Source organism: Pleurodeles waltl, chromosome 9 (genome assembly GCF_031143425.1).
Source record: "Pleurodeles waltl isolate 20211129_DDA chromosome 9, aPleWal1.hap1.20221129, whole genome shotgun sequence".
Taxonomy (NCBI): Eukaryota; Metazoa; Chordata; class Amphibia; order Caudata; family Salamandridae; genus Pleurodeles; species Pleurodeles waltl.
In genome coordinates this window covers 740,520,420-740,539,059 of record NC_090448.1, presented here as the reverse complement: position 1 = coordinate 740,539,059, position 18,640 = coordinate 740,520,420, and the positions used below count along the sequence as shown (strand labels likewise).

General features: G+C 45.0%; 1 protein-coding gene across 1 annotated transcript in view; it reads left to right on the top strand.

The window, feature by feature from the left end:
• Nucleotides 1-18,640, top strand: part of DRAP1 (DR1 associated protein 1) — a 97,459-nt gene that overhangs the window by 60,522 nt on the left and 18,297 nt on the right. The window contains exons 5-6 of the mRNA XM_069207853.1: nt 3,240-3,333; nt 8,269-8,348. Of these exons, the coding sequence (XP_069063954.1) occupies nt 3,240-3,333; nt 8,269-8,348 (174 nt within the window). The remainder of the gene's footprint in view (nt 1-3,239; nt 3,334-8,268; nt 8,349-18,640) is intronic.

Genomic DNA, 18,640 nt, shown 5'->3' with positions numbered 1-18,640 from the left:
TCAGTACCCACCGTAAGGAAATGCCTCCTTGGCATGGTTACCCCCTGACTTTTTGCCTTTGCTGATGCTATGTTTTGATTTGAAAGTGTGCTGAGGCCTGCTGACCAGGCCCCAGCACCAGTGTTCTTTCCCTAACCTGTACTTTTGTTTACACAATTGGCACACCCTGGCATCCAGGTAAGTCCCTTGTAACTGGTACCCCTGGTACCAAGGGCCCTGATGCCAGGGAAGGTCTCTAAGGGCTGCAGCATATCTTATGCCACCCTGGGGACCCCTCACTCAGCACAGACAGTGCTTGCCAGCTTGTGTGTGCTGGTGAGGACAAAACGAGTAAGTCGACATGGCACTCCCCTCAGGGTGCCATGCCAACCTCACACTGCCTATGAAGTATAGATAAGTCACCCCTCTAGCAGGCCTTACAGCCCTAAGGCAGGGTGCACTATACCATAGGTGAGGGCACCAGTGCATGAGCACTGTGCCCCTACAGTGTCTAAACAAACCTTAGACATTGTAAGTGCAGGGTAGCCATAAGAGTATATGGTCTGGGAGTCTGTCATACACAAACTCCACAGCACCATAATGGCTACACTGAAAACTGGGAAGTTTGGTATCAAACTTCTCAGCACAATAAATGCACACTGATGCCAGTGTACATTTTATTGTAAAATACACCCCAGAGGGCACCTTAGAGGTGCCCCCTGAAACCTTAACCCACTACCCGTGTAGGCAGACTGGTTTTAGCAGCCTGCCACACCCGAGACATGTTGCTGGCCACATGGGGAGAGTGCCTTTGTCACTCTGTGGCTAGTAACAAAGCCTGCACTGGGTGGAGATGCTTATCACCTCCCCCTTGCAAGAGCTGTAACACCTGGTGGTGAGTCTCAAAGGCTCACCCCCTTTGTTACAGCACCACAGGGCATTCCAGCTAGTGGAGTTGCCCGCCCCCTCCGGCCACGGCCCCACTTTTGGCGGCAAGGCCGGAGGAGATAATGAGAAAAACAAGGAGGAGTCACTGACCAGTCAGGACAGCCCCTAAGGCAACCTGAGCTGAAGTGACTCTGACTTTTAGGAATCCTCCATCTTCCAGATGGAGGATCCCCCCAATAGGGATAGGAATGTGACCCCCTCCCCTTGGGAGGAGGCACAAAGAGGGTGTAGCCACCCTCAGGGAAAGTAGCCATTGGCTACTGCCCTCCCTGACCTAAACACACCCCTAAATTCTGTATTTAGGGGCTCCCCTGAACCTAGGAACTCCGATTCTTGCAACCTAAGAAGAAGAGGACTGCTAAGCTGAAAAACCCTGCAGAGAAGACGGAGACACCAACTGCTTTGGCCCCAGCTCTACCGGCCTGTCTCCCTCCTTCTGAAGAAACTGCTCCAGCGACGCTCTCCCCAGGGACCAGCGACCTCTGAATCCTCAGAGGACTGCCCTGCTCTAGAAGGACCAAGAAACTCCAGAGAACAGCGGCCCTGTTCACCAAAGACTGCAACTTTGTTTCCAAAGAAGCAACTTCAAGACAACTGCGTTTCCCGCCGGAAGCGTGAGACTTGCAACTCTGCACCCGACGCTCCATGCTCGACTTGTGGAGAAACAACACTTCAGGGAGGACTCCCCGGCGACTACGAGACTGTGAGTAGCCAGAGTTGCCCCCCCCCTGAGCACCCACAGCGACACCTGCAGAGGGAATCCCGAGGCTCCCCCTGACCGCGACTGCCTGACTCCCAGATCCCGACGCCTGGAAAAGACTCTGCACCCGCAGCCCCCAGGACCTGAAAGATCGGAACTCCAGTGCAGGAGTGACCCCCAGGAGGCCCTCTCCCTTGCCCAGGTGGTGGCTACCCCGAGGAGCCCCCCCCCCCCCCCTTGCCTGCCTGCATTGCTGAAGAGACCCCTTGGTCTCCCATTGATTTCAACGACAAACCTGACGTTTGTTTGCACACTACACCCGGCCGCCCCGTGCTGCTGAGGGTGTACTTTCTGTGCTAACTTGTGTCCCACCCGGTGCCCTACAAAACCCCCCTGGTCAAGCCCTCTGAAGACGCGGGTACTTACCTGCTGGCAGACTGGAACCGGGGCACCCCCTTCTCCATTGAAGCCTATGCGTTTTGGGCACTTCTTTGACCTCTGCACCTGACCGGCCCTGAGCTGCTGCTGTGGTAACTTTGGGGTTGCTCTGAACCCCCAACGGTGGGTTACCTTGGACCCAAACTTGAACCCCGTAGGTGGTTTACTTACCTGCAAGAACTAACAAATACTTACCTCCCCCAGGAACTGTTGAAAATTGCACTGTCTAGTTTTAAAATAGCTATATGCGATTTATTTGAAAAGTATATATGCTATTGTGATTATTCAAAGTTCCTAAAGTACTTACCTGCAATACCTTTCATTTGAAGTATTACATGTACAATTTGAACCTGTGGTTCTTAAAATAAACTAAGAAAATATATTTTTCTATACAAAAACCTATTGGCCTGGAATTGTCTCTGAGTGTGTGTTCCTCATTTATTGCTTGTGTATGTACAACAAATGCTTAACACTACTCCTTTGATAAGCCTACTGCTCGACCACACTACCACAAAATAGAGCATTAGTATTATCTCTTTTTGCCACTATCTTACCTCTAAGGGGAACCCTTGGACTCTGTACATACTATTCCTTACTTTGAAATAGTGCATACAGAGCCAACCTCCTACACCCACCACACACCAGGCGAGCTTCCTACATATGCTGATTGCTTGCTGAGAAAGTCTAAATGCCCGATAGTCCTGTTACTATGACCAAAAAAGGTTTTGAATTAAGTTTTCTGTACAAAGTTGCTGTCCCTGTGGTTTGTTGACGATAATAATCTCTATTGGGGCTTTTCATGAGCCAGTACTCTATTGTACTCTGAGACTCGCATTGGTATGTTATCTATTTCAGTCTCTGTTTACCTATTGCTCTTTTTTCACCTGTCCACCTACTATTTTTTGCCCTAACTCCATTACCCACTGCATAAATGTTCAGTGGGTAATGGAGTTAGGGCAAAACTAAGACTGAGATAATGACATATTTGATAGGATAGGAAATTGTGATGTATTTTATTCTGGTACTTTGTTGCAGCACTTATGGATCAGTTAGCAGTCTTTTACCCTGCATTGTTACCCCCTTGTTGCAGCACTTTTGTGTTTACCTTTATATTTCTGAGGACCAGTCATAAATGGAAGACCTCTAATTGATTATTTTCTTCTTTGCATTGAAGGGGGAGGAAGCCTGGCAGTGGGAGGAGGAACGGAGGTGGTCCCAGTGTCAAGGCAAAAGATAAGAAGCAGTCCGGTACTGAGTCAGAGCAGGAGGTGGGTACTTCAGGGGTTTCTGTTTTATAAGTTACTTCACAGCAAGTTGCAGCCTTTCCAGAGTTAAGATGGAATAAATGTACAAGTAAAAGTGGAATATTTGTTAACACACATATGAAAGTAGGAACATTCTGTATACAGTGTTCTGTGAAAATGTAATTTATGCTGACTTGTATTAGTAGGCGTTTAGCTAATAGAACTTTGAGGGTGTTAATAAAAAACAATAAATGCCTTTTTCATCAAGCAACACAATAGTTTTCCTTGTCCTCAAACCCTCTCTGCCATTTTCAGGACCCTAACAATGTTTTGGCCTTGAGACTTTCACCCTGAAAATTATTTCCATCGCCTGGACGTTTTACCTAAATCCTTTGAGTAGAATTCGGGCCTGCCCCTCTGCTCCCTCAGCACACACACGGTAGAACAAATACCTTTCCTCTTATCTTGTGTGTTGAGCTGTAACAGCTGTATAATTTAATGGGCCACTTAAAGTAGACGTCTGTGTAGTGACATTTGTCAGTAGGACCTAAGATCCTAATTTTGTTAGGTTTTTTTTTTCTTTGCATTTTAATGTTCTCTACTAATGTTGCCATTTTTTCAGATTGGTTGGGGCCATGTATAAAATTTGTAATTCTTCATAATCTTACCCTCGAGGGAATCTGCTTTTGTCTCTAGCTTTTATTGCATTTAGCTTGTTAAAATATTGTTCTAAATAATTGCTTTTCCATTGACTTGTAGAGGGCATAGCCATTCTTATCCAGTATGTGCATTGCTTCCTTTTCTCTTTCATCTCAGCTAACACCAAACTTTGGCTTTCAGGTCTTGCTCCTCTCCAACCCTCAGATTGGCGCCGTGCTTTGAAAGCCCTATCTCGTACTAGGCCATTCCTCCCCAGGAGCTTTTTGTCACTACACATGTTGCTGTGTAATGCAGTGTTACCATACACGTTCATGCCCTCAGATGCAGCAAGAGACAAACTGAATTACAACATGCTGCAAATGGTGCTGCTTGGTTGGCCAACACTCACCGATGGCACTTACTGTTCCTTTCTGTGCTCTTGTTACTCATGACTGCCACTTCTTTTCATCTGAACTTAGACCTCTCAAGTGACCTATCTTCTCCTCGGACCAACCCTTTATATATTGTGTGGCTCTTCTTTTGCCACATATTGCTGATCATGAGTGGTGTCTGCATCTGGTGGTGGCAGGGCATTTTCGCTCTTTGGCACACATTATGGTAGAGTTGTTCATTACCTAGGATAATGCCCAAGGCACCTTTGAGTTTCTTCCATAAGGATTGTAGGATACGCATTCTGTCTTCAGAAGAGCTCAAGCCTTTTTTGTGTGTTTTTTCCTTTGCTGCTAATCCAATGGTTCCTAAAGAAGGCAGGCCAGGACTCGGGAGGGTCTGTACTCAGAGGTCCTGAATCACAAGGTATTTTGTCTGCATCAGTTGCCTCTTCAAGGGGACTTGCTGTCTCAACAACAGGGCAGAGTTCTGCTTCCATACTTCCACACTGTACACCTCGATGTGTGGGTATTGAGCAGAACACGTAAGGTTTCAATCTTCGGTTGGCTGTGGTGAATGTGATTAGCAGCTACCTGTTGACCGGTTCCTCCAATTTCACTAATTTCACATGCATTCAAACAATGCAGTGTCAGTCTGATGACATGTCCTACGCACAGCACTGTCAACGCAATATATTCATGTGTAGTTCTATCAAAGTCAAACAAGTTAAAAACATTTTAGTTAAATATCAGAAACAGTTCTGAATTTGGTTCTTAAAGTTAAACTAAAACTAACGTTAAAAGTCTAACAATAAAGCACCCTTTTTGAATGCTATGTTCAGGCTCCTTTGAAAGATTCTCATTGCTACCAATCACTTCAAAATTCGGGTTACCGGTCTACTGTAACTTTGTCATTTCAGGTGACTTATGTCATTACACCCTGTATAATAATGAGCCACAGCTTTTACAGTTTGTTGTAAGGATGTATGATACACAGCAATTGAAACAGCAGTTACTTCAACAGACTGCAACAGTGCTCTGAGGCAGAGATAGGCACGTGGTTACCAAGTAATTGAACTTGGTGGTTGGCTCCTCCAATTTTAGAAGTTGGAGCTTCAACCTTCCACAAAGACGATTGGATATCATTAGTGAGGCCAGAATTGTAGTTGCTCCGCACTGTTACACAGTGAAGTCATAGTATTTATTCTGATGGATACATCCTCCAGGATATTCCTTATGTTATGAATTACTCCACTGCTGCCAGGTACAGCATGTTACTGATGCCAAAACAGCCTCTGGACATGGCAATACCAAAATTGTTAGGCACCAGCAAGGCACACTGGTGTCATTCTTTTTTTCTTTTTTCTGACAGTGATCCTGGCAAGAGGCCAAGTTGTGTCCGGCTAACGCATACAGGGATATTGGCATACTAGCAACCCCAGATGCCTTTTCTGTACCCCCTGCTACTTTTCTCTCTACTGATGAAGGACTAAACCCTGAAACACATGTCTAGAGGTAACGGCACTACCTGCACCAACTGGTGAAAAACTACAGCAACTTTGAAGTAAGCATACTGCATTTACCAGCATGCAATGGGGTGAACTGTGCTGGAATGCTAGGTAGTGTGCTCCCTCCCCCTTTGTGTTTGAAGGGCTCTCTTGAGCCAATGAGCTGACAAGCTCACCTGATATGCACCTATGTGCCTGTGGAGTGCCACACACCAGATGGAGAGTGAGTGCCCTTGTTTGGTTCTGAGATGTCAGTGGCTTGTTCGTTAAGGGTCGTCTTATAGTTCAGGTGCAGTGAATGGATCCCTCCAACCTTTTGGTGGGCAGTCCTTTCGGCCCTCCACAGACTGAGGCTATTGTGGTCATGGATTCCTCTTTGCAGGGCTGCGGTTCCCTTCTGGGCAACACAACTCAACAACTTTCATTTTGTCAGTCAATGCTACCACTATCCATCAACGGACAGATTCGTTTGGCATGAAGGTTGCTATGTAGGGAGCAATTCATCTGTGGGAGTGGGAACAGCTTAGGGACTATTTACTGTAGTGGCTCACGTAACAGACTAACTCAATGTTCATATTCTCCATTTTCTCTCTCACTAGACAACCAAGAGAGGGAGCTACACCCGGAAGTGTTAGAGGTGATCTTCTCCAGGTTGAGGATTCCCTTTGAGGATCTCTTTGCAGTGGCCTGGAATAAGAAGTGTCCTCCCTTTTGTACCATGCATTTTCTCTGAATGGTTCCCTGGAGATGCCTTTGGTTTCATTAGATCTGACTCTTTCTGCAGTGTCGCCCTAGACCTTTGCCTGCCTTTGCGTAGCCAGTTTTTATCGGCTTTTAGGAATCTGCATGTTTTCCCTGAAGCCAGTAGTAAGGTGCTTGTGCTCTTCCTTAAAAATATAGTAAAATTGGCCTACACCCGAGTAGTATATTTAATTTACTTGGAAGTCGCTTGCATATGATACTGCATTTATGCTCTTAAAGTTGGAAAACATTGACATGTCTTTATCCGCTTTTCACAGTTTTCTACCAGAATAACTTATTTCTTCGCACCCTCATATGATTTCTCCAGAGTGCTTTCTGCATTCCACATGACCCAGTCTATTATACTTCCTTCTGTCACATGCGATCAGGGAACAGCAGCATCTGCATAGACCTGATCAAAGGTGTGCAGCGTCTTATTATATCGAACACACTTGTCACGACCGGGTGAATGATCAGCTCTTTGTGGGCTTTGACAGAGCTAAAAAGGGCACGGTGGTGCCCAAGTGCACAATTTCGCTCTGGGTCGTCCTTTGCATCAAGATTTGCTACACTCTGGTTAAGTAGAACCAGGACTGCCTGAGCGGCGCCGCTCAAGAGGCATCCTGAGTGCAAACGAGCCAGACTGCTGCAGGATCATTGTTGCATACTTTTACCAAGCACAGTTGCCTCACATCTCAGGCATGCAGTGACACGTACTTTGCCTGAGCCAAGTTGCATGACGCCCTTTGTTAATAGCGCCATTCCAGTCCATCTCCAAGGGAGGTGTTGCTTTGGGACTCACTCATAAGGTGAGCAATCTTCTTGAAGATGTAAAACTCGCAGGAAAAGGTTACTTCACTTCAGTAGCATTATTTCTCATGAATACGTAAACTTGCTACAGTTTCCTAATGGCCCTTCCACCTTCACTGAATTTAGTGCTATAGTTAAGCACTCAGGGTATGCAAATGTGTTGTGTATTTGTAGTTGTTGCTTGACTTCTTTACTCACAACCTGATAGGACTAGCAATTAATTAAAAATGTATGCCAGCATTATGATTGGCACATACTAAACTAGTGTTGCTAGAGAAGCCTAGAAGGGATAGTGCTTTAGATGTGCATTTGAACAAGAAATATTGTTTCTAAAGATAACTAACTTTCATCGTATGTGGCATTCAGCAATCTTTACATCAGTCTTAGCCTCCGTATAAGGAGGTCTTCAGTAGTTTTTACATTTACTAGATGTACCTTTAAATTATCTGTGCATTAAGGTCTCAGTGGTTGCTGCCAAAATAGAGAGAAGTGGAACTCCCTCACCCTTAGGATGTCATTTGTGCAGGGAGGCAGGTTTGTTCACTGACTACTCTGGACTCCTCTACCTAGAAATCTCCAGGTAAATTCTACCTTCATCTGAATCACTGTTGGTTAGCTCAAGTGCCTTACGTTAAAACTGGCCTTTCATAATTTGCTGTACCCACATTGTTTTGGTTCGGTGAACTCAAAGCACACACGCACACACCAACTCACCACAACTACAGGATCACAGCTACATTGTTCAGGTGTCCAAAGTGTGCATATTTTGCCATGTCTGTTTCATGTAAGCCAAGTTATAGAATTGTCTTTTTTTCAGGGCGTCAGTTTCATATGACCATGTCCTCCAGCTGACATTTTGTTTCCTCACTTAGGAGACGGATGACAGTGAAACGGAAGATGAGGACGAAACAGCACAGCTGCCTGCAAACCAGCAGACGGCCAGGTTTCAGAGGTGAGAAACCCCTGTAATTCTATATAGAGATGACTTTTACATGGGTTGGTGTGGTGTAGGTGAAGTGAGCAGGTGTGTTACTAACGACGATATGTACATTTTCTTCTACATCATAGGATCTTCAATCATCATAAAATATACAGTACAGCTGCTTGTGTATGGTTCCTGAACACTTTTTTCTGTACATAAATACATTTCTAATTAAATAAATCTGCCATTTTATAAATGCAGACCAATAGATGTTATCTTTTTGTATCCTGTGTTTTCTGATCCAGTTAAAAAGAAAAATAATCAGACTAATCCTTAACCATTGTGCTTAATGAAGTGACGACTTGAAGGAATGAACAATACAGCGTGATAGGCATCATCTGTAAGGAAGTGAAAAAGGAGGACTACTTCAAGTGTCAGTAACTTTCAAATCCTAGCATGCCGTGTACTGGCAGTTGCTCCCAAGCCTGAGTTTATTAGACTTATTTGATGATTAGGCATGTGGTTTGTTTACGGCTTCAATTGAAACTTCCACGATGCTGAATTAGAACTACCAGCAAATAACTCTTCCTTCTGTACCATTGGGTTTTCTTGACAGTCAAATGGGAGAATAGAATGACAAACCTGCTTACCCCACTGAGGCGTCGCCCTGGGATGCAAAACAGAAGAGAAATTGTTAGTAGAAGATCATTATCTCAATAAGTGCTTCAGAGCAGCTTGACTCCTCATGTTTTCTTCTTAAAAGTAATTGACTTCCTCAAATATTTTGTTGTAAGAAAAGCCCGGGTTTGGAGATTATCTGTCTGGTGGTGTAGAAAGAAATAGTCTTGTTTATGTGAAACTAAAACTGCTATGGGCAAAAAGGGGGACATATTTTCACCACTCCCGTTTGCCTTTAAAATGGTAGACGGTTAATTGACTGCTGGTGTCTCTATATGCTCGAACAATGGCCTCTGAGAAGGCTGTTGTGCATGACAAATGCTTTAAAATAATTTAGAGAAATTTAAGCTTTATTTAGAGATGTGGTCTGTGGTCACCTTTATTCATTCGGCGTAGGCTGTCTACGGATGAGGCCTTCTAGTTGCAGGGACTTTTGCGATTGACCTTTGTTGTGTTGTGTATAAGGAAATCACAAGTGAATCAAGTGAGGGCAATAGAGGTTACTAGTTACAAGACTTACACAGTTTTGAAGAAAGAACCCTGGAATAGTGTTTGCGTTTATTAAGTTAATCTGGCATCAGTTTTTGTTTTAAGGGAGCTGATTTGTTTCTTTCGTAATCATTTGCACTGAATGGTCCACAAATTTTGCATTGGGTTTTGTGTGTTAGAGGTTTTGGTCTACCCTGAAGTGCACCATCATGCTGTAAAAATGCCCTTTTAAAATGAGGTCTTAAAGTCTGGAGCTAGTGAAGTTGTTAATTTTGGCCTGCCTTTCTCTACATACTTTGTTTGATCTGGACTGGTAGAAAGGACGTTGTTGATGTTATCACCCTCAACCATGTTTTATTAAAATGTTGGTGCAAAAGTGCTACAACCCCATTGCTCGCTGATTGAAGCAGCTGAATAGTCTGTAACTCACAGGAGCTAGAAAGCTCAACCTGAGGGAAAATAAAGACTCAAGCAGACTAAGGGTTCCACTTTTAACCTGTGAAAATGTGTGTTACCTGAAGCTAAACTTGTTCCTTTTGATAGATCAGTGCAGATTACACCTACCTCGTAACTTTCAGCAGGTCCCCAACTGAACTATAAACTCTTGCACTAGCTCCAGCAGATGGAGTCAACGACCTCTTGAGCAACTTTGTTCTGCCTCCAGTCATGACAAGAAGAAGCCACCTAAAAGTGTTTTTTCCCCCAACACGCTAATGAATGAGGATCTGGAGCACTGCTCCTGCAGTTCATTTTTTTTACCAAATTCTTTATTTTGGCAGAGTGCAGGGAGGGTGTCCCAAAGATGACTGCTTTCAAGCTCTGCTTGTCAGACGCAGATGTTAAAAGACTCACACTGTGTCTGCTTATGGTGCCTCTGAACCAAACATGACTTCAGGTCGTGTAACGAGGGTGCTTGATGTACATGAAAGCAATCGGGGAAAGGCAGGCTGAGATCTACATTGCAGAAGCCCAGAACTAAGATTGGTCTTGGTCAAGATCACCCTCATTGGGTAGGTCTGCAGTGAAGTTGAAATTTATAAAGATGATGAACCAGATGATGAACCACAAGAAGCTCAACCAAAGCTCCTCTGTGTCCAGACTCTGCTGCTTGACAGGAAGTAAGTCCGGTCAGGCAGTGGGCAGCCGCAGCACCCAACTCTGTCTTCCAACTTGAAAACTATTCCATACTAGAAACCAGTATGCCCCAACTTTTCTGGGCCAGCGTCGACTCCAAAGCATATTGCAGTCTTTCACAAGGCCATGCTGCAGAATTTTAAGTTAATTTTAATTCCCTCTTTAGTGCCTTCAGCTCCTTGGGACTAGTCAGGCCTCCAGTCAACTTTTGCAAGCGATCCCAACACCAACTGGCCTTTTTGACAATGTCGGCCTGTTCTCCCAATGACAACAGGCCTGGCTTCTACTTTGGTGCCTCACGGCACTCCTTCTCGCCCTCTATTTGCACCAGCTAGGCTACTGGTGGTTCCTGATCAGAAACAGACTCTAATCTTAGATCCTGAACAGTCTGTTGTTAGAGCCCTGCACTGTCTGGATACATGATTACCACATAAAATACTGAGATGATGTGGGCTGTTGTCCGGTCACTCTGACTAGGAAGTAGTACATCTAGGATGGAGGGAATTTCTTGTGTCGGACTCTGACTCCGTTCTGCCTTGCATTCAGCTATATGACCTTCTATGGAAGAAAGTGCCTCTGTTGCTGTGGCTTTTTGTAGGGCAGCGAAAGTCCTGGAATTGACACTCACCATAAATATTTTGCAGCCTATGCCCTCGAACTGTGAACCTCTGATGCCTTTCAGTAATTCCCTTACAAACCTAGTTCTTGGTGCGTGGTCAAAATTATTTTCAGCTCCAGCTGCGAGACCTCCATTGTGAGACATCACAGTACAGCACCATGGGATGCAGATTTTTTGAGTCTTTATCCAATCTCAAAAGCCTTCTTGTACAGGCCCCTACAAGTAAGGTAAACATGAATTTTGTTCTTATTTCTCCTCTAGACAGAGTAAAAAGAATTAATAGAATGGGCAAGCAAGCCATTTGTTCTGCTGGTTTGGCATTACTCTCTTACATGCACTGCCTTTGGGATGTGGCACACAAGATGTTGCCCGCGTGCCAAAGCAATGCAAAACTTTTTCATTCAAAGCATGTGGTATGCGTGCTGCAAAGTATAGTCTACATTCTGGTGTGGACACTACACATTCTGTTATTTATATTCCAGGACTCAGTGTTGCCCTTCCTCATTGGATGTCAAGGCTTATCTAATGGGCATGTTATTATTAGATAGATCTAAGCTCTATGGCAAGAAGCCTTGTACAGCCCTGGCAAAATTTAAAAATGTCCGAGCTACAACCTACTCTGAGGTTTCTTTCTCTGTGTAACAATTCTTTTATGCCCTTCCATTTTCAAAACGCTTCCCAACAGTTTACTTCCAGGCTTTAGAAGATCCTGCCCTGATTCTGTCAAAGGAAGTGATGTTGCTCGCCAAAGCAGCAACTGAACAAGGTGAGTAGAGAACTGGGTTTTTACTGTCAGAATTTTCTGTTCCCAAAGAAGAAAGGTGGGACTAGGATCCATTCTAGACTTCAGACTTCAACTTGTTCCTCAAAAAGCTGTTCAATGTGATGACATTTGGTCTGGTTCTACAGGCCTTAGACCATGAGAATTGGCTGGTGCCCTTGGACCTACCTTACAAGTACTTCCGTGGGACTCGCACATGAAGTCTGCTTTGCGGTGCGTCAGACCATTTCTGTCCTGCCTTTCTGTCTCACTTTGGTCCTACTTCAGCAGCCCTGCTGGTCTTTATGAAGGTCAAGTTGGTGTTTGACTTCTCTTTGCAGGTAGGGGGGATACACATTTTTACGATGGCTGGTTGCTGAAGTTGGGCTCTCAGACCACCTGCAGATAAGTGTCGTTACTGTTCACCCTGAAATAGTCCATCAACAAACCTAAATACCATCATGTAACTTGTGCAGAGGATCCCCCAGTTGGGGCCATTCTGGACACTGGTGCACTGAATGTCTTCTCAACCCTCGCAACGAGTCTGGAATATTCAGGCAATTATCCCTATGTTAACGCAAGAGGTTTATTCCAGCCTTGATGATAGTTTGGCTTCCTGGGCTTATGGCATAGTGCATTCTGTAAATGCCGCACAACTTTTGGCTTGTGCGGGCCTTTGTATAGAATTTGAAGATTCATGCTGCAAATCTGATCTGGATTCACATACTATGCATTATTCCACCATATAGTGGTTGGGTCCCGAATGTTTATCCTTTCTTTTTTTTCCTGGTGGTGTTGGCATTATCTATCACCATTTGGGGGTATGTCATATTTGTGACATCAGATGTGTGCCCTTAAAACCCCTTTGCATCGTCACCATTTTCAGAACCTTTTTTCTGCAGTTGGGTCTGACAGCAGAAGCTGAAGCTCCAGGAATGTCATAGAAGATTTGGGGAAAAACCAACATTGTTGAGCTGAAGTATGGAAATATAGATGAAAAACTAGTATAAAGGAAGAACATTAGAGGTAGACAAATAACCATTGAAGTTCACAGAAGGAAGATGTGCCACACGGGTATTCAACTATAAGGTTGAAGAATTTGCTGCTAGGGTGTTGACACCATAAGGAGAAATGAAGAACACCCCCTTTTAGATTTTGTCCCAAATGCCACTATACATTTGACCAAAAAGACTAACCAGGTCTTCAACCTCCAGTTTCAGATGGATCACGCTGCTTAATGCAATGCATGCTCTGGATTTCAGCCAAAAACACACACAACAAAAGAAAAACTGAGGTGGGCATGGTACGCCATGATGCACTCACAGGAAAAAAAGGCTAGCTGTCGCTGAAGGACCTCAGTCTGTCAAGCTACAATGACTATATTGGTGAGAACAGAGAGGTAGCATAAGGAGAAGGGTCCGATGTCGGAAGAGGGAGACCACAAGAAACATGTTCAGATAAACCACAGAAACCTAGTGGGCTTGAGCCACCACATTTGTTCTTGAGGACCCGAGAAGGTCTGAAACACTGGATGAGCAAGGGGAGGTCTGACCCAATAGAACCTCTCGGATTATGATACAAGGATACTGGAGGACGTCCCTTGGATGCATATAGATGCCAAGAAACGATCTAGACCAAGAGAGGGAGAAAAAGTCCAACAGGATACCACTTCTGAATAGAAAGATGGCTTCTGACCTGGATGTCGAACCGGGATTACTCGAAGTCAAGAGGAAAGAGATGCCTTCAGGCTGGAATCGGCTGTGATCCTCCAGAAGTAGAGGGACTTCACCTAATCGGTTAAAGAATGCAGAGTCCCTTCAAAGCCCCTCGTGGAAAAACCACAGGCAACGGAGAAGCAGGTTGAACTTGAACGATCAACCACGTCTGAACAGCAGAAAGAGGCACAGGAAGTATTCTTGAAGTAAAAGATGTACAGACAAAGGGGTGTTTCACGATCTAGAAAGCACAGATGGAGAATGGAAATACCTTGACACTGTTTTGCTGGAGGAGTATGTAGAAAAGTACCCTTTTTTTGGCATGTTACCCCCAATTTCTGCCTAATGTCAGTGTGTTTTTGACTGTCACTGGGATCCTGCTAGTCAGGACCCCAGTGCTTATGGTTTATGGCCTACTTGTCAGTGTCTTCCACTGTTTTCTGAATTGTCACTGGAGTCCTGCTAATCAGGACCCCAGTGCTCTTGCTCTCTCTGTTTCTAAATTTTTCACTACATACTGGTAACTCAGTATTTCACTCCAAATTTGCATTCTGCCCGTCCCCCCTTAATAAGTCCCTAGTATGATACGTAGGTACCGAGGGCATTGGGGTTCCAGGGGATCCTTATGGGCTGGGGCATTTCTTTTACCACCCATAAGGAGCCCATACAAAGGCTTCTAAAGGACTGCCATTGCAGCTTCTGTGAAATAGTGTATGCACTTTTTCACAGTCATTTTTACTGCACCAGGTCACTTATAAGTCCCCTATCAGGTCTTCAAACCCTGAGGGCTGGGTGCAAAGTACCTGTGTGTGAGGGCACCGCTGCACTAGCAGAGGTGCCCCCACATCGTCCAGGCCCAGTTTCCCAGACTTCGTGAGTGCGGGTATGCCATTTTAAGTGTGCACTGCACATAGGTCAATACCTGTGAACAGCTTCACAATGGTAACTCCGAATATGGCCATGTAAAGTGCCTAACAACTGGGAATTGTACCCCAAAACTGATTCCAGTATTGCTTGCACAATCCTATGCACTCTGGTGGATCCACAGTGGACCCCCAGGACTGCCATACCAGCCTTCTGAAGTTTTCACTGCAGCCCCAGCTGCTGCCACCCCAAAGACAGGTTTCTGCCCTCCTGGGGCTTGAGCAGCTCAATCCCAGGAAGGCAGAACAATGCATTTCCTTTAGGAGAGGGGTGTTACACACTCTCCCTTTGGAAATAGGTGTTACAGGCATGGTAGGGTGGGGATCCTCCCAGAGTCTCTGGAAATGCTGTGAAGGGCACAGATTGCATAATCCAGTTTACACCGGTTCAGGGACCCCCAGCCCATCCTCTGGTGCAAAACTGGAAAAAGGAAAGGGGAGTGACCACTCACCTGTCCATCACCACCCCAGGGGTAGTGACCAGAGCTCCTGCAGAGTGTCCCTGGGTTTTGCCATCTTAGATTCCAAGGTGGTGGGGCACTGTGGGAGCATCTGAGTTACTAGTGCCAGCAGGTGACATCAGAAACCCCTCTTGATAGTTGCTTTCCTGGTTAGGTGACCCCTCTTCCTCTCAGGGCTATTTAGGGTCTCTCCCCTGGGTGTTTCTTCAGATTCGGATTGCAAGCCTCCAGCAGGAATCCTCTGCATCCTTTACTTCATCTTCTACCGAAGGATCAACCGCTGACTGCTCCAGGAATTCTACAAAACTGCAACAAAGAAGCTAAGACGACTTCTGCAACATTGTATCTTCAGCTCCTGCCAACAACTGCAACAGTTTCCAGGTTGTGCATCCTCCGAGGACTCCCTGTCTTCAGCCTGCACCCGAAGAACTGAAGGAATCTCCGGTGAAGTGACGGAGTCACTTCCCTGCGTCAGCAGGCACCTCTCTGCAGCGATGACCAGTGGCTTGGGTCCCCTCTCCAGACGACAGGCGTGGGTCCAGTGACACAGGTGGTGGGCTAAGGTGACTCCGACAGGCCCAATGTCAAGCTGTCCAAATTTGGTGGAGGTAAGAGCTTGTCTCCCCACCTAAGACGGTACCCCCGTGCACTGTGTGACTTGCAATTGCCAAGGCTTGTGTGCATCCTTCCAAGAAGTTCTTTGTGCACAGCTTAGGCCCCCAGCACTCCATCCTGCGACACACAGTTCCCTGAGTGGTTCTCCGGCAGCATGGGAATCCTTTGTGTCATGCTGGGTGGACCTCCATTTGCACCTCTTTTGTCCCCGTACTGTGGGACTCCTGTGCACGCTGCCTGGTCTTTTGAGGGCTCTCTGAGTTGCTGAGAGCCCCCTCCGTCTCACCTTCCTGGGTAGAGGCCACATGGTCAGAGGCAGCGGCATTTTCCACCAACCGCGTGTTTTGCATGAGCCAAGGCTTGTTGGCAGAATCCAGCTACGCAAACCAGACTTTATTCATCCATCCGGCGTGGGACATCTTCTGCACCAACCAGGACCCTGCTTCTGTCGTCTTTGGTGCAATACTGACTTTGTGTTCTCACCGGTGGTTCTTCTTTTGCATCCTGTTCTCCCTGAACTCTTCAGTGCTTCTTGGACTTGGTCCCCTTCTTCCACAGGTTTTCCTTTCCCGCAATCCATCATTGGTGTCTTGCAGTCTCTTCTGGGTCTTGCATTATCTTCTATCACAACTTCTAGTGTGTTTTAGGAAACTTGCTGTGTTTTACTCCTGCTTTCTTTGGCTATGGGGTGTGTTTTTTTTTTTTGTTTTTTTTTTTTTTAACTTACCTTTGGTGTTTTCTTACACTCCCAGCGCCCTTCTATTCACTACACTTGCCTAAGTGGGAAACTGACTTTGGCATTCCACTATTTTAGTATATGGTTTGTGTTCCCCCAGGCCCATTGCAACCTATTGTGATTTTCACTGTTTGCACTATTTTCTGACCATTTACTTACCTGTTTTTGGTTAGTGTATGTATTGTGTATTGTACTTACCTCCTAAGGGAGTATATTCTCCAGAGTATTTTTGGCATTTGTCACTAAAATAAAGTACCTTTATTTTTGTAACACTGAGTATTGTCTTTCATGTGTGGGGGTAGTGTGTGACTATAGTGGTATTGCTGTGCATGTCCCTAGTTCACCCTTGGCTGCTCTGCCTACAGCTACCTCTAGACAGCCTGGCTTCTAGACACGGACTACATTTCACTAATGAGGGATAACTGGACCTGGGATAAGGTGGAAGTACCTTTGGTACCCACTACAAACAAGGCTAGCCTCCTACAGAGTGTAATGAACCTACCTTTTGAAGACTTTACCATCAGATGACATTGAAATATATAATGTGGCGATAAAGATGGACAAGTATGGGGTGCAATTGGAAGAACAATCACAGACTTGTTTTCTGCTGAAAACTATTTTTGCGACTGGAAAGGAAGAGCCAGTGCCTCCCAGTAATACAAAGCATTCGTGATCAATTAAGGAAGGCATTGAGAGAACTAGCAAAATGCAAACCTGTAACTCCAGGGGTGGAGAAAAATATAAGCACTCCTCTAAGGACCTCCTATTGATTAAGGGCAGCACCATTTCCAATATCTGCCTTGAGTTAGGTATAAGATATATGACAAGAAGGCAACTATGCACCTGTGCTACCCTCAGGAGACATGCATGACCAAGAGTCTTAGGTTCAAACACATGGTGCAGGCAACTATTTGCATCATTCATTTCTGAAAAGAACAGCTGTTTTCTAAAGGTGGTCGAAGAAACCTCACAAAAAAAGTATAACTTGATCACAAAGGCCATGGGAGCCATGACGTTCATTGGGCATGCAAGAAGAGGAGTTACTCCAATGAGACATCAGGAAGAGGAGGCTTCTAAATCTCATCTCACAATCATACCAACAAACAGGGCCACAGCAGTCAACACCACCACAGTTGTAATTCCCCTCGACACTGAGTCGTTTCAAGGCAGGGCTTGAAAAATGGCCACTTTGCAAGAAAAGACAGTACTTCAAGCAAATTACTTCACTAAGAAAGAGCCCCAACACTTAACACAAGTGGGGGGCTGAGTAGAAGGTTTTCTCCAGGAGTGGAGGGCCATCACCTTCAACAGATACTAAACATTATCCAACTTGCTTACAATATAGAGCTCAAAAAAACACTTCCAAATTGGAGACCTAAAAACAGAACACATATAAGGGAAGAGCTACAAATATGCAACTGGACGTATAGTAATTCTTGCACAAACACGCAATTGAAAAGTAATCAAAGGAGGGAATCCACTCTGTATATTTCCTAGTGTCCAAGCTGGACAAGATACTGAGACCAATTCTAGATCTCTGATTCTTAAATTAATAAAGCCACAAAAAATTGAAGATGACTACACTTAAACAGGTCATTCCACTGCTGCGAGATAGACTGTGTACCTGCAGTAGATCTCAAGGGCACCTGTCTGCATCTGCTGATAAACAAGAAGCACAAAATTCCTTCACTTTGTTGTGAATCAGGTTGCACTATCCTTTTATCGTACTTACTTTTGATATGAAGGCTTTTTAAAAAATGGTTTGCGTGTTCATACAATGCGAAAGTAACAAAGTTAGTCATGCACATATTGCGCAAACTAGGCTTCTCTGTAAATATGGAAAAATCCTCACCAATACCAAATGAGGAAAAGGCTTTTCAGAATCAAGACTTGATTCCTCGGAGGCAAAAGCTTTCCCAGAACCAATAGGATCCTGGCTTTGACAGAGCAAGCTCATCTTTGCCAGAAGGGGCAATCTCTGACATTGAGAGCTTAGGAAATTGATGGGCATTATGGCTATGTGCATTCTATTGGTCAAACATACTATATTACACGAGACCAATTTAAGAATGGCCACAGACTCACTGGTCATAGGCAGTGAAGCACTGGAAGAATCTAGTGGTTGTTGAACATAAAGTTCAGAAGTAAGTAGCGACATGAAACTGAACATGAAAATGTAGCTGTATGTAGAA